General features: G+C 61.3%; 1 protein-coding gene across 8 annotated transcripts in view; it reads left to right on the plus strand.

The window, feature by feature from the left end:
• HSPG2 (heparan sulfate proteoglycan 2) overlaps positions 1 to 25492 on the plus strand; it is a 58930-nt gene that overhangs the window by 30023 nt on the left and 3415 nt on the right. For 2 of the 8 annotated variants that reach the window (XM_069874846.1, XM_069874843.1), the window contains exons 40-88: positions 1170 to 1396; positions 1480 to 1590; positions 1673 to 1773; positions 2543 to 2723; positions 3766 to 3843; positions 4028 to 4150; positions 4230 to 4370; positions 5219 to 5361; positions 5447 to 5582; positions 5671 to 5816; positions 5895 to 6033; positions 6114 to 6268; positions 7257 to 7395; positions 7497 to 7648; positions 8151 to 8289; positions 8485 to 8642; positions 9059 to 9197; positions 9271 to 9422; positions 9522 to 9660; positions 9742 to 9893; positions 9979 to 10117; positions 10614 to 10765; positions 10851 to 10989; positions 11072 to 11223; positions 12102 to 12240; positions 12332 to 12475; positions 12550 to 12684; positions 13231 to 13412; positions 13490 to 13682; positions 13771 to 13950; positions 15762 to 16022; positions 16207 to 16393; positions 16475 to 16572; positions 17487 to 17753; positions 17830 to 17942; positions 18715 to 18862; positions 18947 to 19063; positions 19566 to 19650; positions 19737 to 19881; positions 19961 to 20060; positions 20138 to 20247; positions 21212 to 21320; positions 21398 to 21496; positions 21952 to 22173; positions 22664 to 22896; positions 22984 to 23161; positions 24052 to 24174; positions 24288 to 24341; positions 24432 to 24507. In XM_069874846.1, the coding sequence (XP_069730947.1) occupies positions 1170 to 1396; positions 1480 to 1590; positions 1673 to 1773; positions 2543 to 2723; positions 3766 to 3843; positions 4028 to 4150; positions 4230 to 4370; positions 5219 to 5361; positions 5447 to 5582; positions 5671 to 5816; positions 5895 to 6033; positions 6114 to 6268; positions 7257 to 7395; positions 7497 to 7648; positions 8151 to 8289; positions 8485 to 8642; positions 9059 to 9197; positions 9271 to 9422; positions 9522 to 9660; positions 9742 to 9893; positions 9979 to 10117; positions 10614 to 10765; positions 10851 to 10989; positions 11072 to 11223; positions 12102 to 12240; positions 12332 to 12475; positions 12550 to 12684; positions 13231 to 13412; positions 13490 to 13682; positions 13771 to 13950; positions 15762 to 16022; positions 16207 to 16393; positions 16475 to 16572; positions 17487 to 17753; positions 17830 to 17942; positions 18715 to 18862; positions 18947 to 19063; positions 19566 to 19650; positions 19737 to 19881; positions 19961 to 20060; positions 20138 to 20247; positions 21212 to 21320; positions 21398 to 21496; positions 21952 to 22173; positions 22664 to 22896; positions 22984 to 23161; positions 24052 to 24174; positions 24288 to 24341; positions 24432 to 24507 (7131 nt within the window). The remainder of the gene's footprint in view (positions 1 to 1169; positions 1397 to 1479; positions 1591 to 1672; positions 1774 to 2542; positions 2724 to 3765; positions 3844 to 4027; positions 4151 to 4229; positions 4371 to 5218; positions 5362 to 5446; positions 5583 to 5670; positions 5817 to 5894; positions 6034 to 6113; positions 6269 to 7256; positions 7396 to 7496; positions 7649 to 8150; positions 8290 to 8484; positions 8643 to 9058; positions 9198 to 9270; positions 9423 to 9521; positions 9661 to 9741; positions 9894 to 9978; positions 10118 to 10613; positions 10766 to 10850; positions 10990 to 11071; positions 11224 to 12101; positions 12241 to 12331; positions 12476 to 12549; positions 12685 to 13230; positions 13413 to 13489; positions 13683 to 13770; positions 13951 to 15761; positions 16023 to 16206; positions 16394 to 16474; positions 16573 to 17486; positions 17754 to 17829; positions 17943 to 18714; positions 18863 to 18946; positions 19064 to 19565; positions 19651 to 19736; positions 19882 to 19960; positions 20061 to 20137; positions 20248 to 21211; positions 21321 to 21397; positions 21497 to 21951; positions 22174 to 22663; positions 22897 to 22983; positions 23162 to 24051; positions 24175 to 24287; positions 24342 to 24431; positions 24508 to 25492) is intronic. The other 6 variants (XM_069874848.1, XM_069874844.1, XM_069874845.1 and 3 more) reach the window with 5 other exon arrangements.

The raw sequence follows: 25492 nt of genomic DNA on the forward strand, positions 1-25492 counted from the left end.
TATGCTTACTGGGATATACTCCCGCTGCTCTGGTCACCCCAATTTACCCACCTCTATGGGCTCACCCTGCTATGATCACTCTAAAATACCCACCCTGATGTCCTCCTCCGGATCTACCCAGCCTAATGTACCCACCTTGATGTGCTCACCCCACACGTGCACCCCAAAATGCTTACTGGGGTACACCCGCCTGCTATACTCACCCCACTAAACCCACTCCAATGCACTCACCCTGCTACAATCACCCCAATATATCCATCCCAGGATGCTCACCCTGATGGACTCACCCCAGTATAACCCACCTTAACGTACCCACCTCGATGTTCTCACCCCAATATGCTTACTGGGATATACCCGCCCTGCTTTACTCACCCCAGTATACCCAGTCCAATATGCTCACCTGCTATAATCACCCCAATATACCCATCCTGATGCTTTTGCCCCAGCAGACCCACCCCAAAGGGTTCACCACGAGATAACCCACCGCGATGTCCTCCTCCTGATCTCCCCACCCTAATTTACCCACCTTGATGTGCTCACCCCACGCGTGCACCCCAAAATGCTTACTGGGATATACCCACCTGCTATACTCACCCCAGTAAACCCAGTCCAATACGCTCACTCTACTATAATCACCCCAATATACCCATCCTGATGTCTTCATCTCAGTAGACCCACCCGATGGGCTCACCCCAACATAACCCACCCTGATGTTCTCCTCCTGATCAACGCATCCTAACGTACCCACCTCGATGTTCTCACCCCAATATGCTTACTGGGATATACACACCTGCTGTGGTCACCCCAGTATACTCTAATGCACTCACCCCAGTACACCCACCCCATTCAGCTCACCCTGATGGGCTCACCCCGATATAACCCACTGCGATGTCCTCCTCCTGATCTCCCCACCCTAATGTACCCACCTTGATGTGCTCACCCCACATGTGCACCCCAAAATGCTTACTGGGATATACCCTCCTGCCATACTCACCCCAGTGTACCCAGTCCAATATGCATTCACCCTGCTATAATCACCCCAATATACCCATCCTGATGTGTTCTCCCCGATATACCCACCCCAATGGCCTCCTCCCCATATACCCACCCCAAAATTTCTCCCTCCTTCCCCCCCAAGTTTACTCCCTCCCCTCCTTTTCCCCCTGCAGCTGTGCTCCCGGCTACACGGGGAACCCCACGGTGCGTGGAGAGACGTGTGTCCCGCTGGGCTCCCCGGTCCCGCTGTCCGTCCGCGTCCACCCTCCGCGCACGGCGGTGGCCCAGGGCAGCGCTGTCACCCTGCGGTGCCACGTCACCGGCGACCCCCCCTTCTACTACCACTGGGCACGAGAAGATGGGCGGCCGCTCCCCGAGGGCGCCCAGAGCCAGCGACAAGGTACCGGGTGGCTCGGGGAGTTGGGGTGTCCCCAAGGCTTGTGGGGGGACACGTGGGGTTGTCACCTGTGTGTCCCCTCGCAGGTGAGGAGCTGCACTTTGCCAGCATCCAACCTTCCGAGGCTGGCGTCTACATCTGCTCCTGCCGCAACCTGCGGCACAGCAATGCCAGCCGCGCCGAGGTCATCGTCACCGGTAGGTCCTTGTCACCACGGTGGCATTGCAGGGGGACACACAGAGGGGAGGAGCAGGGCTCAGCTCTCCTGTCTCGGCACAGAGACCCCCGGCAAAGCCATCACCGTCACCGTGGAGGAGAAGCGGGTGCAGCGGGTGAAACCCGGGGCTGATGTCACCTTCGTCTGCACGGCCAAGAGCAAGGTGAGCTGGGGTGGGACGTGCTGGCACCCTTGGGTGCCCGTGGGGATGCACAGGGCATGGAAACTTCTTTGAGTGCCTGGAGTGACAGCCTTGGGTGCCAACGGGGACACGCAGAGCGCACGAGACGACCCCTGGGTGCCCATGTGGTCCTGCAGGGCACAAGGAAACCTCTGGGTGCCCACCTAGACCTACAGAGCACAGAGACATCTTTGGGTGCCCACAGAGACATCTTTGGGTGCCCACAGGGACATGTAGCACTTGAGGACACTCCTGGGTGCCTACCTGGACCTCTAGGGACATCTTTGGGTGCCCATGGGGTCACGCAAGGCACAGGAACACTTTTAGGTGCCCATGGGGGCATGGAGGGCACAGGGACACCTTTGGGTGCCCATGGGGTCCTGCAGGGCACAGGAACACTTTTGGGTGCCCATGGGGACGTGGAGGGCACAGGGACACCCCTGGGTGCCTTCCTAGACCTGGAGTGCACAGGGACATCCTTGGGTGCCCATGGGGACATGTAGCACTTGAGAACATCCCTGGGTGCCCACCTGGACCCCTAGGGACACCCTTGGATGCCCATGGGGCCGTGGAGGGCACAGGGACACCTTTGGGTGCCCGTGGTGTCATACTGGCACCCCTGGGTGTTCAGCCGTGCCCTGACAGGCATGCAGTGCCCCCCTAATCCCCAGCATCCCCCCGACCTTGCCCCGACTCGGTGCCCATCTTCGTGGCCTCAGGCCTCCTGGTCTTCTCCCCTCCACCCCTGCAGTCTCCTGCCTACACGCTGGTGTGGACGCGGCAGAACCACGGGACGTTGCCGCCCGGCGCCGTGGATTTCAACGGCATCCTGACCCTGCGCAGCGTGCGGCCCGAGGACGCCGGCGTCTACGTCTGCACCGGCTCCAACATGCTGGACATGGACGAGGGCACCGCCACCCTCTACGTCCAGGGTGAGCCTGCCGCGCGCCCAGAGCCCGGGGTGATGGGCACACAAGGTGGCGACGCCGGGTGCCCAGACACCAGGGGGAGGGGTTTTTTGGTTCCCAGACACCAAGGTGATGAGCACATCCAGATGATGGGGCGATGGTCACGCTCACCACTCAGATGTTGGGGTGGTGGATGTGGTTGGCGCCTGTTGTGGCTGGCAGACACCAGGGTGATGGGCACACCCAGGGCCCAGATTCCAGGGCAATGGGCTCTCTTGGTGCCCAGACACCAGGGTGAGGGGTTTTTGGTTCCCAGACACCAGGGTGAGGGGTTTTTGGTTCCCAGACACCAAGGTGATGGGCAAGTTCACCACACAGATGCCAGGGTGATGGGATCACTCAGTGTCCAGACACCTGGGTGCTGGGCATGCTGGGTGCCCAGATCATAGAATCATAGAATCATAGAATCACCAGGTTGGAAAAGACCCACTGGATCATCAAGTCCAAACATTCCTATCAAATACTAAACCATGTCCCTCAGCACCTCGTCCACCCGTCCCTTAAACCCCTCCAGGGAAGGGGACTCAACCCCCTCCCTGGGCAGCCTCTGCCAGGGACCAAGGACCCTTTCCGGGAAAAATTTTTTCCTGATGTCCAGCCTGAACCTCCCCTGGTGGAGCTTGAGGCCATTCCCTCTCGTCCTGTCCCCTGTTGCCTGGGAGAAGAGCCCAGCTCCCTCCTCTCCACAACCTCCTTCCAGGTAGTTGGAGAGAGCAATGAGGTCTCCCCTCAGCCTCCTCTTCTCCAGGCTAAACACCCCCAGCTCTCTCAGCCGCTGCTCAGAAGCCCTGGTTCCTCAGATGCCATGGTGATGGGTTCTTTTAGTGCCTGGATACCAGGGCAATGGGCTCTCTTGGTGCCCAGATGCCAGGGTGATGAGCACAGTCAGTGCCCAGATGTCTGGGCTATGAGATACCAGGGTGGTGGGTCCCCACGGCTCCCAGGCGCTGTGGCGATGGGCTTGTTGGGTGCCCAGACGCCAGGGTGACGGACCATCTCTCCTCAGACCCACGTCCTCTTGCAGCCCCCTCAAAGACTCAAATGTTTTACGGTCCCGTCGAGTTCATGGAGGGGCACAGACCGGGTAAGTAACCGCGAGGGTCATCTCTGGGGGGGTCCACATGCACCCCCTCACCTGCTGCATGCCAGGGCTCCACCGTCAGCCACACCACGCTGCCTCCCCGCTTCCCACCGCCCCCACCGCCTGGCGCCAGTGCTATGGGGGGGCCCTGGGAAGCCCTGACCCCCAACTCTGGCTCTCACCGCAGCCGGCACCGCTGCCGCCCCCACCGCCACCGTGGAGCCGGCACAGCTGAGCGTGGCAGCGGGGCAGCCGGCCGAGTTCCGCTGCGTGGGCACCGGCAGCCCCTCGCCCACCCTCGAGTGGCTCGGTAGGTGCCTGCGGGGTTTGAGGGGACACCAGCTTGGGGACACGGCGAGCGGGGTTGACACCGGGCTGTGTCCCCGCAGGCACGTTGTCGCCGCGGGCGGTGGTGCAGGGAGGGACGCTGCGGTTCGGTGCCGTCGAGCCCGCTGATGAAGGGCACTACGCATGCCGGGCGCGCAGCAGTGCCGGGCAGCATACAGCACGGGCCTTCCTCCACGTGCAAGGTGAGCATCATCCTCGTCATCCCCATTGTTCATTTCCGTCATCTCCATCCCCATTGTCCCATCGTCTCCCATCATACCCCTTACTGCCATCATCCCCGTCATCCACATCATCCTCATCTTCTACATCATCCCCATCACCACTAGCCTTTACATCACCCCCATAGTCCTCATCATCCCTGTCACCCCATGATCCCTGTCACACCTTCATCCTCATCATCCCCATCATCTCTGTCACCCCTATTGTCTCCATCGTCCTCATCATCCCCGTCACCTCCATTGTCTCCATCATCCCCGTCATCTGTCACCCCTATTGTCTCCATTGTTCTCATCATCCTTCTCATCTCCATCTCCCCTATTGTCTCCATCGTCCCCATAACCATCATCCCAGTCACCCCCATTGTCTCCATCATCCTCATCATCCCCATCACCCCTATTGTCTCCATCATCCTCATCATCCCTGTCATTCCCACCCCCCCATTGTCTCCATCATCCTCGTCATCCCCATCACCCCTATTGTCTCCGTTGTCCTCATCATCCCTGTCATCTCCTGTCGTCCATCCCCTCATATTCATCATCCTATTGTCTCCATCATCCTCATCATCCCTGTCGTCCTCATCACCCCCATTGTCTCCATCATCCTCATCATCCCTGTCACCCCTATTGCCTCCATTGTCTTCATCATCCTCATCATCTCCTGTCATCCATCCCCTCCTATTCATCATCCCGTTGTCCCCAGCATCCCCTTCGTCCCCCATCATCCCTGTCCCTTCCATCATCCTTGTCACTCCCACTGTCCCCATCATTCTGTCCGCACTGTTCCTGTCCCCCTGATCCTTGTCTTCCCGCAGCCCCTGGTGCCCCCCAGGTCCAGGTGAGCCCCGAGCGGACGGAGGTGCAGGAGGGCTCCACCGTGCGGCTCTACTGCCGAGTCTCGGGGTCACCCACTGCCACCATCACCTGGGAGAAGCAGGGGGGCCCCTTACCACCGCAGGTGAGCTGGGTGCCAGCACCCTCGGGTGCTCGCGGTGTGTATGGTTGCACTGTGGGTGCCGCTTACGCCCATCCTTGTGCCACAGTCACGCGCCGAGCAAGGTGACATCGCCACGCTGGTCATCCCCTCCGTGTCCGTGGCCAATAGTGGCATCTACTTCTGCGTGGGCACCAGCGCCGCCGGCACAGCCCGCGCTGCCATCGAGGTGGTGGTGGTGCCAGGTGAGGCGGGTGTGGGACACCCTCGGGGTTTGGGGAAGGATCCGGGGTGCTGGAGCTCACTCGCGTCCCCCGTTTTTGCTCCACGCAGGCTCCTCGCCGCCCGTCCGCATCGAGTCCTCGTCCCCATCCGTCACCGAGGGACAGACCCTGGACCTGGACTGCGTGGTGGCAGGAGCCGGTGCCACCACCGTGACGTGGTACAAGCGCGGTGGCTCCCTGCCCGCCGGCCACCAGGTAGAGCATGGGTGGCGTGGGCAGCACCCCGAATCCTGCTGTGTCCTCCGGTTATGTGACATCAAGGCATGTCCCCAGGTCTCGGGGTCCCGGCTGCGTGTCCCCCACGTCACGGCAGCCGATTCTGGGGAGTACGTGTGCCGGGCAACCTTGGGCAGCACCATCCGCGAGGCATCTGTCTTCGTCACTGTCGTGGCCGGATCCAGCTCGTCCTATGGTGAGTTTGGGCTCTGTGGCACTTGGAGGAGACATCCTGGTCCCAGACGGGCCATCGTCACGGCTCCATCCTGTCCCCAGGGCGACCGGCTTCAGGTGTCCCTGTCCGGATTGAGGCATCCTCATCCACCGTGGCTGAGGGACAGAGCCTGGACCTCAACTGCGCGGTGGCCGGGCAGGGCCAGGCCACTGTCACCTGGTACAAGCGCGGGGGAGCCCTCCCGGCCAAGCACCAGGTAGGGAACACTGGAGGTGTCACCAAGGGAGTGGCACTGTTGCGAGCCCAAGTGGCTCTATGCAAGCCCAGGTGGCACTTGGGCACACTGGAGCGGTTTGTGCAGGCCCGATGGCCCCTGTTCTTAGAACCACAGAATCAAAGAATCACCAGGTTAGAAGAGACCCCCCAGATCATCGAGTCCAACCATTCCCATCAATCACTAACCCATGTCCCTCAGCACCTCGTCCACCTGTCCCTTAAACCCCACCAGGGAAGGTGACTCAACCCCCTCCCTGGGCAGCCTCTGACAGTGCTCAATGACCCTTTCTGAGAAAAATTTTTTCCTAATGTTCAGCCTGAACCTCCCCTGGCGGAGCTTGAGGCCATTCCCTCTCATCCTGTCCCTTGTCACCTGGGAGAAGAGCCCAGCTCCCTCCTCTCCACAACCTCCTTCCAGGGAGTTGGAGAGAGCAATGAGGTCTCCCCTCAGCCTCCTCTTCTCCAGGATAAACACCCCCAGCTCTCTCAGCCGCTCCTCTTGTTCTCCAGCCCCCTCACCAGCTTCGTTGCTCTTCTCTGGACTCGCTCCAGAGCCTCAACATCCTTCTTGTGGTGAGGGGCCCAGAACTGACCCCAGGATTCAAGGAGCGGTCTCCCCAGGGCCGAGTCCAGAGGGAGAAGAACCTCCCTGGACCTGCTGGCCACGCCGTTTCTGATCCAAGCCAAGATGCCATTGGCCTTCTTGGCCACCTGGGCCCCTGCTGGCTCATGGTCAGTCGCTGTCACCAACACCCCCAGGTCCTTCTCCTCCAGGCACTTTCCAGCCAGACTTCTCCTAGTCTGGAGCTGCTCAGGGTTGTTGTGCCCCAAGTGCAGGACCCATATTTGGCCTTGTTAAACCTCCCGCCATTGGTCTCAGCCCAGCAGTCCAGGCCAGGTCACTGCATGGCCCAACAGCCCCATGGAAGCCCAGGTGGCCCTGGTGACCCAATGTCCCCTCCCCACAGGTGTCCGGCTCGCGGCTGCGGCTCCTCCAGGTGACAACAGCCGACTCGGGCGAGTACGTGTGCCGGGTGACCAGCGGAGCCACCACCAAGGAAACTGCGGTCATGGTGACCATCCAGCCCAGCAGCGCCAGCGCCTACTGTGAGTGGGGATGGGAAGGGGACAGTGCCAGCAGGGCTCGTCCCTGTATGCTGCGAGGTTCTGCTGGGGCACCGGTGTCACCTTCTTGTGTTGGTCCCCAGCCCCGGCCAGCACCACCCCTCTGCGCATCGAGTCCCCATCCTCCACCGTGACCGAGGGACAGACCCTGGACCTCAACTGCGTCATCGCCAGCCCCGCGCAGGCCACCGTCACCTGGTTCAAGCGCGGTGGGTCCCTCCCGGCCAAGCACCAGGTAAGGGGTTGCGTATGTCCCCAGCAGGATAGGTGGGGTTGACCCGTGGCTCTGTGCAAGCCCAGGTGGCCCCATTCAAGCCCAGGTGGCCCCATGCAAGCCAAGGTGGCCTCATGTATGCTCAGCCTGCTCTGTGCAAGTCTAGGTGGTCCCATGCAAGCCCAGGTGGCCCCATGCATGTCCAGGTGGCCCCATGCAACCCCAGCTGGCCCCGTGCAAGTCCAGGTGGCCCCACGCATGCTCAGCTTGCTCTATGCAATCCCAGGTGGCTCCATGCAAGCACTAGTGGCCCCATGCATGCCCAGGTGGCCCTATGTATGCTCAGCTTATTCTGTGCAAGCCCAGGTGGCCCCATTCAAGCCCTGGTGACCCATGGGAGCCCAAGTGACCCCATACAAGTCCAAGTAGCCCATGCAAGCCCGAGTGATGCCATGCAGACATCGGTGGCCCGTCCAAGTGAGCCCACGGAAAGCCAAATGGTCCCTGTGTCCCCTCCCCGCAGGTGTCCGGCTCGCGGCTGCGGCTCCTCCAGGTGACAGCGGCCGACTCGGGCGAGTACGTGTGCAGGGTGACCAGCGGGGCCACCACCAAGGAAACCTCCATCGTGGTGACCATCCAGCCCAGCAGCGCCAGCGCCTACTGTGAGTGGGGACAGGAAGGGGACAGGGGACGTCACCTATGGGTGGGTGACACTGCGTTGTCCCCAGGGCTGGGATGGCTCGATCCCTGGGGAAGCCACCCATGCACGTGTCCATCATGGTTTCCTGGGCTCCTGGTGTCCCTTGGAGGGTGACACGTGGTGGTGGCTGTGGTCTCTAACCCATCTTGGTCCCCAGCCCCGAGCAGCACCACCCCCCTGCGCATCGAGTCCTCATCCTTGTCATCCCCTGTGGCCGAGGGACAGACCTTGGACCTCAACTGTGTCATCGCTAGCCCCGCGCAGGCCACCGTCACCTGGTACAAGCGTGGAGGGTCCCTCCCCGCCAAGCACCAGGTAAGGGGACACCAAGGGACATGTCCTCAAGGTGGGGCCCGTTTGGCTTGACCCGTGGCTCTGTGCAAGGCCAAGTAGCTCAGGTGGCCCCATGCAAGCCCAGGTGGCCCCTTGCGAGGTCAGGTGGCCCCATGCAAGTCTAGGTGACCCCACAGAGCCAAAGGTAGCTTGAGTGGCTTCGTGCTATCCCAAGTGACCCTGTGCAAGTCCAGGTGGCGCCAGGCAGTTCCAAGTGGTCCATACAAACCCAACTGGCCTTATGCAAGTCCAGGTGGCCTTACGCAAGCCCAAGTGACTCCATGCAAGTCCAAGTGACCCCGTGGAGGCCAAGGTAGCTCAAGTGGCTCTGTGCAATCCCAGGTGGCCCCGCGCAAGCTTGAGTGGCCCTGTGCGACCCCTGTGTCCCCTCCCCACAGGTGTCTGGCTCCCGGCTGCGGCTGCTGCAGGTGACAGCAGCCGACTCGGGCGAGTACGTGTGCCGGGTGACCAGCGGGGCCACCACCAAAGAAGTCTCCATCATGGTGACCATCCAGCCCGGCAGTGCCAACTCCTACCGTGAGTGGGGACCAGGAGGTGGCAGGGGGACTGTGCACGGTCCTTGGGGTGACCCTCCTTGCTGTGTCCCCAGCTGTTGGTGTCACCCCCCCGGTGCGCATCGAGTCCTCGTCCTCCTCCGTGGCCGAGGGACAAACCCTGGACCTCAACTGCATTGTGGCCAGGCCGGGTCAGGCCACCGTCACCTGGTACAAGCGTGGTGGGTCCCTCCCAGCCAAGCACCAGGTAGGGGACATCGGAGGAGCATTTTGGGATGGAAGAGGGATTTTTTGGGGGGTTTGGAGGGGTCTGTGTCCCCCTTCTCATGGATGTCACCCCCTCCAGGTGTCAGGCACCCGCCTGCGCATCCCCCAGGTGACAGCGGCCGATTCAGGCGAGTACGTGTGCCGGGTGACATCACACGGTGTCACACATGAGACGTCCCTCATCGTCACCATCCAGACAGGCGCTGGCTCCTCTTACGGTACCAGGGACGGGTGGGAGGTGACATGGGGACACCGGGACGTGGCGGCTGCCCCTTGCTGACCCCATTGCTCCCCCCCAGCCGTTGGTGTCACGCCGCCGGTGAGGATCGAGACATCATCCGCTGCTGTCACCGAGGGACAGAGCCTGGACCTCAACTGCATGGTGGCAGGACAAGGTCACCCCCACGTCACCTGGTACCGACGTGGCGGGGCTCTGCCCCCCAACAGCCAGGTGGGACCCCAGGGAGGTGGCATCACCCTACAGGGCTCAGCATCACCTCCGCCATGGATGTGTCCCCAACTTGTCCCCTCTGCAGGTGTCGGGCACTCGCCTGCGCCTCGCCCAGGTGGCGGTGGCTGATTCTGGGGAGTATGTGTGCCGGGTGACCCTGGGGACCGTCACACAGGAGGCGTCTGTCATTGTCACCGTGCCCAGCGGCGCCGGCACCTATTACAGTGAGTTCGAGCGAGAGAATAGAATCATAGAATCACAGAATCACCAGGTTGGAAAAGACCCACCGGATCATCGAGTCCAACCATTCCCATCAATCACTAACCCATGTCCCTCAGCACCTCATCCACCCGTCCCTTAAACCCCTCCAGGGAAGGGGACTCAACCCCCTCCCTGGGCAGCCTCTGACAGGGACCAAGGACCCTTTCCATGAAAAGATTTTTCCTAATGTTCAACCTAAACCTCCCCTGGTGGAGCTTGAGGCCATTCCCTCTCGTCCTGTCCCCTGTCACTTGGGGGAAGAGCCCAGCTCCCTCCTCTCCACAACCTCCTTTCAGGTAGTTGGAGAGAGCAATGAGGTCTCCCCTCAGCCTCCTCTTCTCCAGGCTAAACACCCCCAGCTCTCTCAGCCTTTACTCTTAAGGCCTCATAAGAGGGCAGTGCTTGGGGACAGACGAGGGCCACCTTGGTGACAAACACCCCCTCTCCCTGTCCCCGCAGCCTCCGGTGTCTCCCAGCCCCTCCGCATCGAGTCCTCATCCTCGGCCATCTCTGAGGGACAGGTCCTGGACCTCAACTGCGTGGTGGCAGGATCTGGCCCCACCACGGTGACGTGGTACAAGCGCGGTGGCTCCCTGCCTGCTGGCCACCAGGTAGAGAACAGACGGGGTGTCACCTTCAGTTTGTCCCCGTCCCCTGCTCTCCCGCACTGACGTGTCCCTCTGTTGTCCCCTGCAGGTGTCGGGCACCCGCCTGCGCATCCCCCAGGTGACAGCGGCCGATTCCGGGGAGTACGTGTGCCGGGTGACATCAGGTGGCATCACTCAGGAGACGTCCCTCGTCGTCACCATCGAAGACGGAGCCAACCCGTCGCACTGTGAGTGCCACCCGTTGGACGATGGGTCCCTAGTGGTGCCAGGGACTGGTGGGGACGTTCACCCTTCGCTCTTCCCGTGCAGCCACTGGTGTCGCAGCACCCATCCGCATTGAGTCCTCGGCGTCCTCCGTCACCGAGGGACAGACCCTGGATCTGGACTGTGTGGTGGCCGGGCAAGGACAGGCCACCATTGTGTGGTACAAGCGTGGTGGGTCCCTTCCAGCCAAGCACCAGGTAGGTGGGGATCTGAACAGGATGGACCGCGGGGCTGGGACCAATGGGATGAGGTTCAACCAGGCCAAATGCTGCGTCCTGCACTTGGGGCACAACAACCCTGAGCAGCTCCAGACTAGGAGAAGTCTGGCTGGAAAGTGCCTGGGGGAGAAGGACCTGGGGGGGTTGGTGACAGCGACTGAACATGAGCCAGCAGTGGCCCAGGTGGCCAAGAAGGCCAAGGGCATCTTGGCTTGGATCAGACACGGCGTGGCCAGCAGGGCCAGGGAGGTTCTTCTCCCTCTGGACTCGGCACTGGTGAGACCGCTCCTCGAATCCTGGGGTCAGTTCTGGGCCCCTCACCACAAGAAGGATGTTGAGGCTCTGGGGCGAGTCCAGAGAAGAGCAACGAAGCTGGGGAAGGGTCTGGAGAACAAGAGGAGCGGCTGAGAGAGCTGGGGGTGTTTATCCTGGAGAAGAGGAGGCTGAGGGGAGACCTCATTGATTTCTATAACTACCTGAGAGGAGGTTGTGGAGAGGAGGGAGCTGGGCTCTTCTCCCAAGGGACAGAGGACAGGACGAGAGGGAATGGCCTCAAGCTCCACCAGGGGAGGTTCAGGCTGAATATTAGAAAAAAATTTTTCCTGGAAAGTGTCATTGGTCCCTGGCAGAGGCTGCCCAGGGCGGGGGTTGAGTCCCCTTCCCTGGAGGGGTTTAAGGGACGGGTGGACGAGGTGCTGAGGGACATGGTTTAGTGATTGATGGGAATGGTTGGACTCGATGATCCTGTGGGTCTTTTCCAACCTGGTGATTCTATGATTCTTTGACACTGGTGGAGTTGGGGGTGGTGGCTCTGGGTGGCTGGTTGATGCCAGCATCCCCTGCCAACGCGTCCCCAGGTTTCGGGGTCCCGCCTGCGACTGTCCCAGCTCTCAGTGGCCGACTCTGGGGAGTACGTGTGTCGGGCAGACATGGGTAGTGCCTCCCGTGAGGCCACCATCGCCGTCACTGTCACCTCCCGTGACAGCTCCAGCTACCGTGAGTGCTGCTGTGGGGCGAGGGAGGATGCCAGGGGTGGATGGGGGACACGGATGACCTCAGTGGCTTCCTTGTCCCTTTTTCCCTGCAGGTCTGCAGAGCCCCATCATCTCCATCGACCCTCACAGCATGGCAGTGGCACCAGGCGAGGATGCCACCTTCAAGTGTCGCATCCATGATGGTGCCCGGCCCATCAACATCACTTGGCGGATGGGACCTGGCCAACATTTCCAAGGTATGATGGTCCCCAGGGTGGCCCCCATGGGGTCCCTAGGTTGGCTTTGGTGTTGACATCTCCTCCTTGTCCAGACAACGTGAAGATCAGCCCCAACGGCTCGGTCATCTCCATCACCAGTGCCCACGTGGGCAACCAAGGTGCCTACCACTGCGTGGCCTCCAACCGCTTTGGTGTTGCCAGTAGCGTCGTCAACCTCCTGGTGCAAGGTGCGAAGTGGCCAGGGTGGCCTTGTCCCTGTCCCCATGTGCTCTGGATCCCTTGGGGTGGTGACATTCCCTTCGCTGTCCCCATGTCAGTGTCTCCCACATACTTCCGATGCCTTTTGGGATGATGGTGTCCTCATCCCCACGTCCTTTCAACGCTTCCCATGCTCCTGGAGTGGTGGTGTCCCTATCCCCACATCCTCCCTTTGCTCCAAATGCCCCCAGGGTGGAGATGTCCCCATCCACATCCCCACACTGATGTCCTCCATGTGCTCCAGATGCACCTGGATTGATGATGTCCCCATTGCAATCGCCATGCTGACATCATTCATGTGCTCCAGGTCCCCCCAGTGCAGTGGTGTCCCCATCCCCACATCCTCCCTTTGCTCCAAATGCCCCCACAGTGGTGATGTCCCCATCCACATCCCCACGCTGATGTCCTCCATGTGCTCCAGATGCACCTAGATCGATGATGTCCCCATTTCTGTGCCACCATCCTTAGTGCTGGTGTGTCCCCATCTTCATGCTGATGTCCTCCCCCTTCTCCAGGTGCCCCCACGGTGTCGGTGATGCCACCGGGCCCCGTGACGGTGAAGGAGGGAAAATCCCTCAGCCTGGAGTGCCTTGGCCGGGGCGAACCACGGCCCCTGGTGCGCTGGAGCCGGCTGGGCTCCCGGCAGAAGGTGGAGCACCAAACACTGCTGCACATGGACAGCCAGGCCATCCTGCAGGTGACCGAGGGACCCAGGGGTGCCGCGGGTGCTGGTGGGTGTCCAGAGCTCACCACCCACCATCTCCCCTCCACCAGCTCTCCCCGGCGAAGCCGGAGCATGCCGGCACCTATATCTGCACGGCGCAGAGCGCTTTGGGTTCAGCACAAGCCCGGGTGGACGTCAACGTGGAGACGGCGCGGCAGCAACCTGGTGCCCCTGAGGTCACCGCTCCATCCACCGTCACCGTGGTGGCCGGAGACACCGCCACGCTGCACTGCTCGGCTAGAGGTACGGGGAGGAGGGAGGACAGCGGCGAGGGGACGCACTTTGCGTGGTGCCCTGATGCCACGGTGATGGGCACCGGCGTTTCCCGTAGGTGAGCCGACACCCCACATCGAGTGGTCAAAGCTGCGGGCGCCCCTGCCCTGGCAGCACCAGGTGGTCAACGGGAGCTTGGTCATTCCCCGTGCCGCCCAGCAGGACTCGGGCCAGTACATCTGCAACGCCAGCAGCCCCACCGGCTCCGCTGAGGTCTTCGTCACCCTCGATGTGGAGAGTAAGGGAGTGGCAGAGGATCAGAGGGCTCCACAGGTCCCTCCTGCCGTCTCCACCATCTCCTGTGTCCTCACTGTTGCCATCACCCACCCTTGGCTCCTCTCCATCCTCTTTCTACATGTGGTCGTGTCCGTTGCCCTCTCATCTAGCCCTTCCTCATGGATCCATCCTCACTCCATCCTCTTCTTCATCTTTCAAGCTCCTTCATCCAACCCTTCCTCATAGACGTGTCCATCTGCTTGTCCTGTCTCTGCATGTCTATCTGTATTTCTGTTCTCTCCGTCCATCCCCTCGTCATGGATCTGTGCATTGCTCAGTCGTCCTAGCTCACACCCGTCTCCGGCTCCTCTCACAGCCCTTCATCCACCTCTTCCTGGTGGATTCATCCATCTGATCCATCTCACCTTACACCCCTTCATCTCCTTTCAAACACCTCTTTCCACCCCTTCCTGGTGGATTCATCTACCATTCAACTATCCCAGCTCACTTCCATCTCCTCTCACACCCCTCCATCCATCCCTTCGTTGTGCATCCACATCATTCACCCACCTCTCTACCTCCTAACTCCTGCATCCATCCCTTCCTTGTGGATCTATGATCCATCCCAGCTTGTATCCATCTCCCCATCTACTCTCAAAGCTCTCCATGCATCTCTCCTCGGTGGTTTCATCCATCACTCAACCATTGAAGGCATCGAGTGCACCCTTAGCAAGTTTGCAGATAACACTAAGCTGGGTGGAAGCTGGATCTGCTGGAGGGTCGGGAGGCTCCAAAGGGATCTGAACAGGCTGGATCCATGGGCTGAGACCAACGGGATGAGGTTTAACAAGGCCAAATGCCGGGTCCTGCACTTGGGGCACAACAACCCTGAGCAGTGCTACAGAGTAGGAGAAGTCTGGCTGGAAAGTGCCTGGAGGAGAAGGACCTGGGGGTGTTGGTGACAGCGACTGACCATGAGCCAGCAGTGGCCCAGGTGGCCAAGAAGGCCAATGGCATCTTGGCTTGGATCAGAAACGGCGTGGCCAGCAGGGCCAGGGAGGTTCTTCTCCCTCTGGACTCGGCCCTGGTGAGACCGCTCCTCGAATCCTGGGGTCAGTTCTGGCCCCTCACCACAAGAAGGATGTTGAGGCTCTGGAGCGAGTCCAGAGAAGAGCAACGAAGCTGGTGAAGGGGCTGGAGAAGAAGAGGAGCGTCTGAGAGAGCTGGGGGTGTTTATCCTGGAGAAGAGGAGGCTGAGGGGAGACCTCATTGATTTCTATAACTACCTGAGAGGAGGTTGTGGAGAGGAGGGAGCTGGGCTCTTCTGCCAGGTGACAGGGGACAGGACGAGAGGGAATGGCCTCAAGCTCCACCAGGGGAGGTTTAGGTTGAACATTAGGAAAAACTTTTTCCCGGAAAGGGTCATTGGTCCCTGTCAGAGGCTGCCCAGGGCGGGGGTTGAGTCCCCTTCCCTGGAGGGGTTTAAGGGACGGGTGGACGAGGTGCTGAGGAACATGGTTCAGTGATTGATGGGAATGGTTGGACTCGATGATCCAGTGGGTCTTTCTATGATTCTATGATCCCAGCTCACATCCACCTTGCCGTCTCCATTCACACTGTTCCATCCATCCTTTTTCCTTATGGATCCAACCATCTATCCTCCTTCTCAACACACGCCCACCTCCATCTCCACTCCCACCCTTCCACCTTTGCCCCGTTGCCCCATCCGTTGCCCCATTCATTGCCAGATTAACCCATTCCTCATCCTGCTCATTAATTTGTTGCCCCGTTCTGGCTGTGGCCGGGTGCCGATGGTCCTTGCTGTTCCCACAGCCCCGCCGTATGCCACCAGCCTTCCCGAGGACACCGCGGTGCGCGCCGGTGACGCTCTGCAGGTGCAGTGCCTGGCCCATGGCACCCCACCCCTGCTCTATGCTTGGGACAAGGTCAACGGCAGCCTCTCAGCGCGCGTCAGCCACCGCGCCGGCCTCCTCCGCATCAGCCCGGCGTTACCCGCCGACGCTGGCACCTACCGCTGCCTCGTCACCAACCGCGTCGGCACCGCCGAGACCTTCGCCCGCGTGGTTGTCCATGGTGAGTCCCCCACCCCACCAGGGCTGTGCCGAGGCCAGAGATCATAGAATCATGAAATCACCAGGTTGGAAGAGACCCACCAGATCATTGAGTCAACCATTCCTATCAAACACTAAACACTATGCCCCTGCTGCTGGAGGTGCCCGTGCTCCCGGGTACCATCGGGGCTCTGTGTCCTCCCCAGGTGATGGCGGTGACGCCGGTCGCAGTCCCTTGACGGTACGGGTGACGCCGGGAAGCCTCGTCAAGGGGGTTGGTGGCACCGCCGAGTTCTCCTGCACCGTCTCGGGGAATCCGCGGGCACGTCTGGAGTGGCTGAAGGAGGGCGCGGAGCTGCCGCCCACCCACAGCGTGCGGGACGGGGTGTTGAGGTAACGAGGGGGGGTGATGGGTGGTGGGGACCCCCAGATTGTCCCCCCTCGAGCAGGGTCTCACCGCCGGCGTCCCCGCAGGATTTCGGAGCTGACGTGGGGGGCGCAGGGCGTGTACGTGTGCCGGGCCAGCGCCCCCGGCTCGCATGCAGAGGACAGGGCCACCCTCACCATCCAGGGTAGGAGGAGAACCCCAAAACCTGACCCCTCCAACCGTGGCTCCCCAGGGTCCCCCAAACCAAGGGGCACCCGCTCACCTGTCCCCCCCATCTCCATGGGAACCCCCATCTCTGCCCTCTGGCACCCCAGTACCACCCAGTTCCCTACACTCACGTTCCCCACAGTATCCCCATCCCTCCCCATGCCCCCCAACATCCCAGTATCACCCCAATTTCTCTCCAACCCCACGGGCATCCTCGTAGCTGTCTCTCTCTATTTGTGGACAACCTCATATCCCAGGCTCTCCCCACACCCACCGCTGTACCCCCAATTTCCTCACCCCTCCCTGTGCACCCCAATGCCTCCGATTTCTGCCTGTGGACACCCCAATACCCACCTATTCCTTCTCAGATCTACAAGCACCCCAGGTCACCCCAATCTCTCCCCTTGCCCAGGGTTACCCCGACACCCCAAATCTCTCCCTGTACCCATGGATGTCCTGATATCCCAACCTCTCCCCATGCCTACAGGCACCCCCCAATCCCTCTCTGCACCCATGGACACCCCAGGACCCCAAATCTCTCCCCATACCCGTGGATGTCGTGATATCCCAACCTCTCCCCATGCCCAGGGTTACCCCGACACCCCAAATCTCTCCCCATACCCATGGATGTCCTGATATCCCAACCTCTCTCCATGCCTACAGGCACCCCCCAATCTCTCCCTGCACCCATGGGCACCCCAGTACCCCAAATCTCCCCCCGGTGCTTGCAGGAACCCCGATACCCCCAATCTCTCCCCATACCCACAGACACCCCCAAGCCCTCGAGCATCCTATTTCTCCCCATCCCTCATTCCTCTGGTTGGCACCCCAGAACGTGATGCCTCCCTCATGCCATGGGGACACCCCAAAACTCCTCCTGTCCCCCCTCAGCTCTTCCCAGGGCCCTGATCAACATCCGGACAGCGGTGCAGACAGTGCTGGTGGGGTCGGCGGTGGAGCTGGAGTGCCTGGGGCTGGGTGACCCCCGTCCCCACGTCACCTGGAGTAAAGTGGGGGGCCGGATCCGTCCCGGGGTGCTGGTCCGTGCCGGCGTCCTCACCTTCGAACGGGTAGAGCGAGCGGATGCCGGGCAGTACCGCTGCACGGCCACCAACGCCGTGGGCACCGTCCAGTCCCACGTCATCCTCCATGTGCAAGGTGAGGATGGGGACGTGGAGCTGTGGTCACACATGTGGTGTCACCGCGGGGTGGTGACGCTTCCGTGTGTCCCCAGCCGCCCCCCACATCGCCGGGCAGCCAGAGGTGAAGGAGGTCTCGGTGGGTTCGGCTGCGGTCTTGCCTTGCTTGGCATCTGGTTTCCCGGTGCCAGAGATCACCTGGAGCAAGGTGAGATGTTGGGATGGGGGTGAAGGGTCTTGGGGGGCACGTGATGGGTGCTGAGCTCAGTGCCAGGGAAAGTCGTGGAAGAGGTGATGTTGAGTGCAAGAGAACCGGGTGATCAGACCCAGGCAACACGGGTTCACAAAAGGCAGGTCTTGCCAAACAAACCTGATCTCCTTCTGTGATAAAGTGACTCGACTACTGGATGAGGGAAGGGCTGTGGATGGATCTTCCTGGACTTCACTAAAGCCTTTGACACAGTTTCTCCCAGCATTCTGCTTCGGACACTGTCACCTCTGGCCTGGACAGGCACACACGCTCCTGGGTGGAAAACTGGTTGGCTGGAGGGCCCAGAGAGTGGTGGGAAATGGAGTTAACTCCAGCTGGAGGCCAGTGACAAGTGGTGTCCCCAGGGCTCAGGGCTGGGTCCAGCCCTGTTCAATGTCTTTATCAATGGCCTGGATGAAGGCATCGAGTGCACCCTTAGCAAGTTTGCGGGTGACACTGAGCTGGGTGGAAGCTGGATCTGCTGGAGGGTCGGGAGGCTCCAAAGGGATCTGAACAGGCTGGATCCATGGGCTGAGACCATGGCACTGGCAGAGGCTGCCCAGGGAGGGGGTCGAGTCACCTTCCCTGGAGGGGTTTAAGGCACGGGTGGACGAGGCTTTGAGGGACATTGTTTAGTGATTGATAGGACTTGATGATCTGGTGGGTCTTTTCCAACCTGGTGATTCTGTGATTCTATGGTTCTATGACCCCCCGACCCTGCTCTCCACAGCTGGAGGGGGAGCTGCCCGCGGGTGCCAGGGTGGAGGGAAATGTCCTGACGCTGCCAGCCGTGCACCACGAGGACGCTGGGGTCTACGCCTGCGCTGCCGCCAACAGCCGCGGCCAGGAGACGGCTTACTACGTCCTCAAGGTTCGAGGTGAGGACGGACGGACAGACGGACAGTCAGGCAGGGTGGGGAGGGTGAGGCCCCTCACCCTACCTGACCCCTCCAACCCCGCAGAGCGCTTGGTCCCCTATTTTGGGCAGACGCCCCGCTCCTTCCTCCCCCTGCCCACCATCAAGGATGCCTACAAGAGGTTCGAGATCCTCATCACCTTCCGACCTGACGCTGCTGATGGTGAGTGCTGATGGGTCCTCCCTGTGTCCCCAGGTCCCTTTCTTGTCTCTACCTTCCTTTCCTCTTCCCTTTCTTCTCCATCCCTCCTTCCATCCTCCCCCTCCTTCTTTCCTTCCATCCTCCCCCGTCCTTCTCTCCTTCCATCGTCCCCTCTCCTTCTTTCCTTCCATCCTCCCCTCTCCTTCTTTCCTTCCATCCTCCCCTCTCCTTCTCTCCTTCCATCCTCCCCTCTCCTTCTCTCCTTCCATCGTCCCCTCTTTCTCTCTCCTTCTATAGTCCCCTCTCCTTCTATCCTTCCATCCTCCCCTCTCCTTTTCTCCTTCCATCCTTCCTTCTCCTTCTCTCCTTCCATCCTCCCCTCTCCCTCCTTTAGCTCCCATTCTCTTCAGTCAAGACCCACCAAATATAAGCGGCTCCTCCTCCATCCTGGGGGTGTTTTGGGGTTACCTGGGTCATGCCCTGAGGAGTGGAACCATGCTACCTGAGCTCTACCACCCCACAGGTCTTCTCCTTTACAACGGGCAGCGGAAAAACAGCGGCGCTGACTTCATCTCCTTCGGTTTGGTGGGCGGCCGCCCTGAGTTTAGGTGAGATCCAGCAGTGGTTGCTACAGACGTGGGGGGAGATGGGTGCCAGCACCCTCCCACACCCCTCGTACCCCTAAAAATCCAAGGTTTGATGCCGGTTCGGGCATGGCCACCATCCGGCACCCCACACCGCTGCGCTTGGGCGAGTACCACACCATCCGGCTCCTCCGCAACCTCACGCGGGGGTCTCTGGCGCTGGACGGGCATCCCCCGGTCAACGGGACCTCCCAGGTATTTTTGGGGCGCAGGGGTTCTGTTTTGGGTGGGGATCAGGGTGCTGGAGGTGGTTCCCACCCGCTTGTGCTCGCAGGGCAAGTTCCAAGGGCTGGATCTGAATGAGGAGCTGTACCTGGGGGGTTACCCCGATTTCAGCGCCCTGGAGAAGACGGGGCTCAGCCGCGGCTTCGTGGGTGAGTGGTGGGCTTGGGGGGCACCACGGTGGGGTGGGGGACGCTGAGCGTCGTGTCACCCCCTCCCATCTCCGCAGGCTGCGTGCGCCAGCTCCGCATCCAAGGGGAGGAGGTGGCTTTTGGCGACATGGACCTGCAGGCACACGGTGTCACCAGCTGCCCCACCTGCCAGGACCAGCCATGCCAGGTGAGGCTGGGGAGGGGATGCCCGCCCATGGCCACCCATTGCTGACACCCCTGTGCCGGGTCCAGCCCTGGTCAGTGTCTTTATCAATGACCTGGATGAAGACATCAAGTGCACCCTTAGCAAGTTTGCGGGTGACACTAAGCTGGGTGGAAGCTGGATCTGCTGGGGGGTCAGGAGGCTCCAAAGGGATCTGAACAGGCTGGATCCATGGGCTGAGACCAACGGGATGAGGTTTAACAAGGCCAAATGCCGGGTCCTGCACTTGGGGCACAACAACCCTGAGCAGCTCCAGACTAGGAGAAGTCTGGCTGGAAAGCTGCCTGGAGGAGAAGGACCTGGGGGTGTTGGTGACAGCAGCTGACCATGAGCCAGCAGTGGCCCAGGTGGCCAAGAAGGCCAATGGCATCTTGGCTTGGATCAGACACGGCGTGGCCAGCAGGGCCAGGGAGGTTCTTCTCCCTCTGGACTCGGCACTGGTGAGACCGCTCCTCGAATCCTGGGGTCAGTTCTGGGCCCCTCACCACAAGAAGGATGTTGAGGCTCTGGAGCGAGTCCAGAGAAGAGCAACGAAGCTGGTGAGGGGCCTGGAGAAGAAGAGGAGCAGCTGAGAGAGCTGGGGTTGTTTAGCCTGGAGAAGAGGAGGCTGAGGGGAGACCTCATTGCTCTCTCCAACTGCCTGAAAGGAGGTTGTGGAGAGGAGGGAGCTGGGCTCTTCTCCCAAAGGACAGGGGACAGGACGAGAGGGAATGGCCTCAAGTTTTTTCTAGGAAAAAATATTTCCTGGCAAGGGTCATTGGTCCCTGTCAGAGGCTGCCCAGGGAGGGGGTTGAGTCCCCTTCCCTGGAGGGGTTTAAGGGACGGGTGGATGAGGTGCTGAGGGACATGATTTGGTGATTGATAGGAATGGTTGGACTTGATGATTCAGTGGGTCATTTCCAACCTGGTGACTCTGTGATTCCCCCAGAACGGTGGCGTGTGTGAAGACGCTGAGAGTGGCACCTACGTCTGCCGTTGTCCCCACGGCTTCACTGGCGGCAACTGCGAGTACTCGCAGGCTTTGCATTGCCACCCAGGTAGGTGCCCACCCCGCGGGGACGTCACCTTGATGTTCTTCTCTGGATGGGTGCTCATCACTTGTCCCCCGGCACAGAGGCGTGTGGGCCTGATGCCACCTGTGTCAACCGGCCGGACGGGCAGGGCTACTCCTGCCGCTGCCACCTGGGCAAGACCGGGGACAGGTGCACTGAGGGTGAGCACCACCGGGGACACAGGGACGGGGTGGCAGCAGCACGGTTGGGGGCAGGGCTGCAACCACCCTGGGCAGGTGGGCGTGGGGCTGGGACCACCCTGGGGACGTGGACATGGGTGCAGAACACACAAGGTGAGGACCATCCCGGGGAGATGGATACAGGGCTGGGACCATCCTGGAAGATGGGCATGGGGTGAAGACCACCCTAGGGAGATGAGCATGGGATGAAGACCACCCTAGGGACATGAGCACAGGGCTGGGTCCACCTGGGAAGATGGGCATGGGGTGAAGACCACCCTAGGGACACGAGTGCGGTGGGAATGGAGGTTTGGGTACCACCTTGGGGAGATGCTCCTCTTGGGATGAAGGTTTGCGTTCCCCCCTGGGGAGACGAGCACCACAGGGATGGAGTTTTGGGGTCCCACCAGCCAAGCACTGATCCGGGGTTGCTGCAGGTGAGGTGGTGAGCGTGCCATCCTTCAACGAGGCGGGTGCTTTTGTCTCCTACCCACCCCTCACCAACGTCCACCACGAGCTGCGGGTGGAGGCCGAGTTCCTGCCGCTGGCACCCAACGGGCTCCTGCTCTTCAGCGCCGGCAAAGCTGCCCCCGTTGAGGACTTTGTCGCCTTGGCCATGGCTGGGGGCCACCTCGAGTTCCGCTACGAGCTGGGCTCAGGTAGGCTGGCACCACGATGGGGGTCCTGGTGGCACCACGAGGAGAACCCCCAGGTATAGGTGTGGTGAACTGGCATCACCAAGGTCCCTTGACATCATTGGGGTCCCCCTGGTGTCACTTGGGTCCCCAAGCACTGCCAGGATCCTTGGACAGCCCTGGAGTCCCTTGGTGGCACCATGGTCCCCTGGCATCACTGAGGTCCCTGGATGCTGCCAGGGCCTCCAGGCATCACTGAGGTCCCTTGGTGTCACTGAGGTCCCTTGACCTCATTGGGGTCTCCAGGTACTTCCAGGGTTCCTGGCCACCAGTGGGGTCACCTCAGCATCACTGAAGTCCCCAAGCATCAGTGGGGTTCCCCGGTGTCCCCTTCCACCGCTGGGGTCCTTGAGCTTCCCCAGAGTCCTCCAGCATCCCCCAGGGCACCTCTCCAGTTCCCAGACACCCCTGGTGTCCCCAAGCTCCCTGTGATGCCACCGTCCCCTCCCTGCAGGCCCCACGGTGCTGCGGAGTGCCGAGCCGCTGGCCCTGGGCCGGTGGCACCAGGTGATGGCCGAACGGCTGCACAAGGACGGGACACTGGTGGTGGACGATGCCGCACCGGTCAAACGCTCCTCACCGGGCAAGAGCCAAGGGCTCAACCTCCACTCCCCACTCTACTTGGGGGGCGCCGAGCCCCCTCTGCGCCCCCCAACCAACGTCTCCTTCCGGGGCTGCATCGGCGAGGTGAGACTCCCCACAAAAACCCCTCAGCGGAGTGGCAGGGAAAGTGGGGAGCAAGGGTGATGCTCCCCAACTTTGGTGTCTCTCCAGGTGTCCATCAACGGGAAGAAGGTGGATCTGTCGTACAGCTTCGTGCGGAGCCGCGGGGTCGGGCAGTGCCCGCAGCGCTCGCCGTGCCCACCGGCCGCCTGCCTGCACGGGGGCCGCTGCCTCCCCCTGCCCGAGGGCAGCGCTGCCTTCCACTGCCGCTGCCCCCCCGGCTTCCGAGGTGACGCTGCCACAGGGCTTGGGGGGCTCTGTGTGTGTGTGTGTGTGCTGGAGAGCTGCCTGGAGGAGAAGGACCTGGGGGGGTTGGTTGAACATGAGCCAGCAGTGGCCCAGGTGGCCAAGAAGGCCAATGGCATCTTGGCTTGGATCAGAAACGGTGTGGCCAGCAAGTCCAGGGAGGTTCTTCTCCCTCTGGACTCGGCGCTGGTGAGACCGCTCCTCGAATCCTGGGGTCAGTTCTGGGCCCCTCACCACAAGAAGGATGTTGGGGCTCTGGAGCGAGTCCAGAAAAGAGCAACGAAGATGGTGAGGGGGCTGGAGAACAAGAGGAGCGTCTGAGAGAGCTGGGGGTGTTTATCCTGGAGAAGAGGAGGCTGAGGGGAGACCTCATTGCTCTCTCCAACTCCCTGAGAGGAGGTTGTGGAGAGGAGGGAGCTGGGCTCTTCTGCCAAGGGACAGGGGACAGGACGAGAGGGAATGGCCTCAAGCTCCACCTGGGGAGGTTTAGGCTGAACATTAGGAAAAAATATTTCACGGAAAGGGTCACTGGGCACTGTCAGAGGCTGCCCAGGGAGGGGGTTGAGTCACCTTCCCTGGAGGGGTTTAAGGGACGGGTGGACGAGGTGCTGAGGGACATGGGTTAGTGATTGATGGGAATGGTTAGACTCGATGATCCGGTGGGTCTTTTCCAACCTGGTGATTCTGTGATTCTATGATTCGTGCGTGCTCTGTGTGCATTTGGTGTGTGTGGGGAGGTGCTGTGTGCATGCATTGTGCATGTGTGCCCCGTGCATGTGTCTGTGTGTATGTGCTGTGCACACGCGTGTGTCTCTTGCGGTGTGTGTGTGCTGTGTGCTCTCCGTGTGTTTACGTGCTGCTGTGTGTCCCCAGGCCCGCGCTGCGAGCAGGAGGAGGATCGCTGCCTGCACCACAACCCCTGCCTGCACGGCGGCACCTGCAAGGACAACGCCTGCCTCTGCCCGCAGGGCTACGCCGGCCCCTACTGCCAGCACAGTGAGTCAGGGAGGGGGGACACGGGGACAGCTGGGTACATTTGGGGGACACGGGGACAGCTGGTGACATCTGGGGACACGTGCCACCCCTTCCCAACACTCTCTCACCCGCAGACTTGGCACTGGGCGAGCTGGACCAGGACTGGCAGGAAGGCAGCGGGGCTGGTGGTAGGTCCCTGCGCTCCTTTTTCCCTATTTTTCACCTCAAAAGCGAAGTGCCACCCCCTGACATCCCCCTGTCACCCCCTGTCCCCACAGACGCCCCTGGACAGTTCAGCGCCGCTTTCCAGGATGGTTCCTACCTGGCCCTGCCTGGGCATCTCTTTCCTCGCGGGTGAGTGACGGCGGGGACCCCGGGGGGCTGCACCCATCATGTCCCCGCATCTTTCCTGGGGTGCTGCATCCATCCTGGGGTGCTGCATCCTTCCTGGGGTGCTGCAGAGTTCCCAGGGTGCTGCACCCCTCCTGGCACTGCCCCCTCCCAGGGTGCTGCATCCTTCTTGGGGTGCTATGATGTTCCCAGGGTGCTTCACCCATCACGGCACTGCACCCTCCCAGGATGCTGCATCTTTCGTAGGGTGCTGCATTCTTCCTGGGGTGCTGCATCTTTCCTGGGGTGCTGCATCCTTCCTGGGGTGCTGCAGTTTTCGCAGGGTGCTGCACCCATCTTGCCACTGCACCCTCCCAGGGTGCTGCATCCTTCTTGGGGTGCTATGATGTTCCCAGGGTGCTGCACCCATCCTGGCACTGCACCCTCCCAGGGTGCTGCATGCTCCCAAGGCTGCTGCACCCATCACAGCACTTCATCCTTCCTGGGGTGCTGCACCCATCTGGCACTGCACCCTCCCAGGGTGCTGCATCCTTCTTGGGGTGCTATGATGTTCCCAGGGTGCTGCACCCATCACAGCACTGCACCCTCCCAGGGTGCTGCATCTTTCCTGGGGTGCTGCATTCTTCCTGGGGTGCTGCATCCTTCCTGGGGTGCTGCAGTTTTCGCAGGGTGCTGCACCCATCCTGGCACTGCACCCTCCCAGGGTGCTGCATCCTTCCTGGGGTGCTGCAGAGTTCCCGGGGTGCTGCACCCCTCCTGGCACTGCACCCTCCCAGGGTGCTGCATCCTTCTTGGGGTGCTATGATGTTCCCAGGGTGCTGCACCCATCCTGGCACTGCACCCTCCCAGGGTGCTGCATCTTTCCTGGGGTGCTGCAGCCTTTCTGGGGTGCTACATCTTTCCTGGGGTGCTGCATCCTTCCTGGGGTGCTGCAGCGTTCCCAGGGTGCTGCACCCATCTGGCACTGCCCCCTCCCAGGGTGCTGCGA

The sequence above is a fragment of the Phaenicophaeus curvirostris genome, chromosome 22, assembly GCF_032191515.1.
Source record: "Phaenicophaeus curvirostris isolate KB17595 chromosome 22, BPBGC_Pcur_1.0, whole genome shotgun sequence".
In the NCBI taxonomy this organism is placed as follows: Eukaryota; Metazoa; Chordata; class Aves; order Cuculiformes; family Cuculidae; genus Phaenicophaeus; species Phaenicophaeus curvirostris.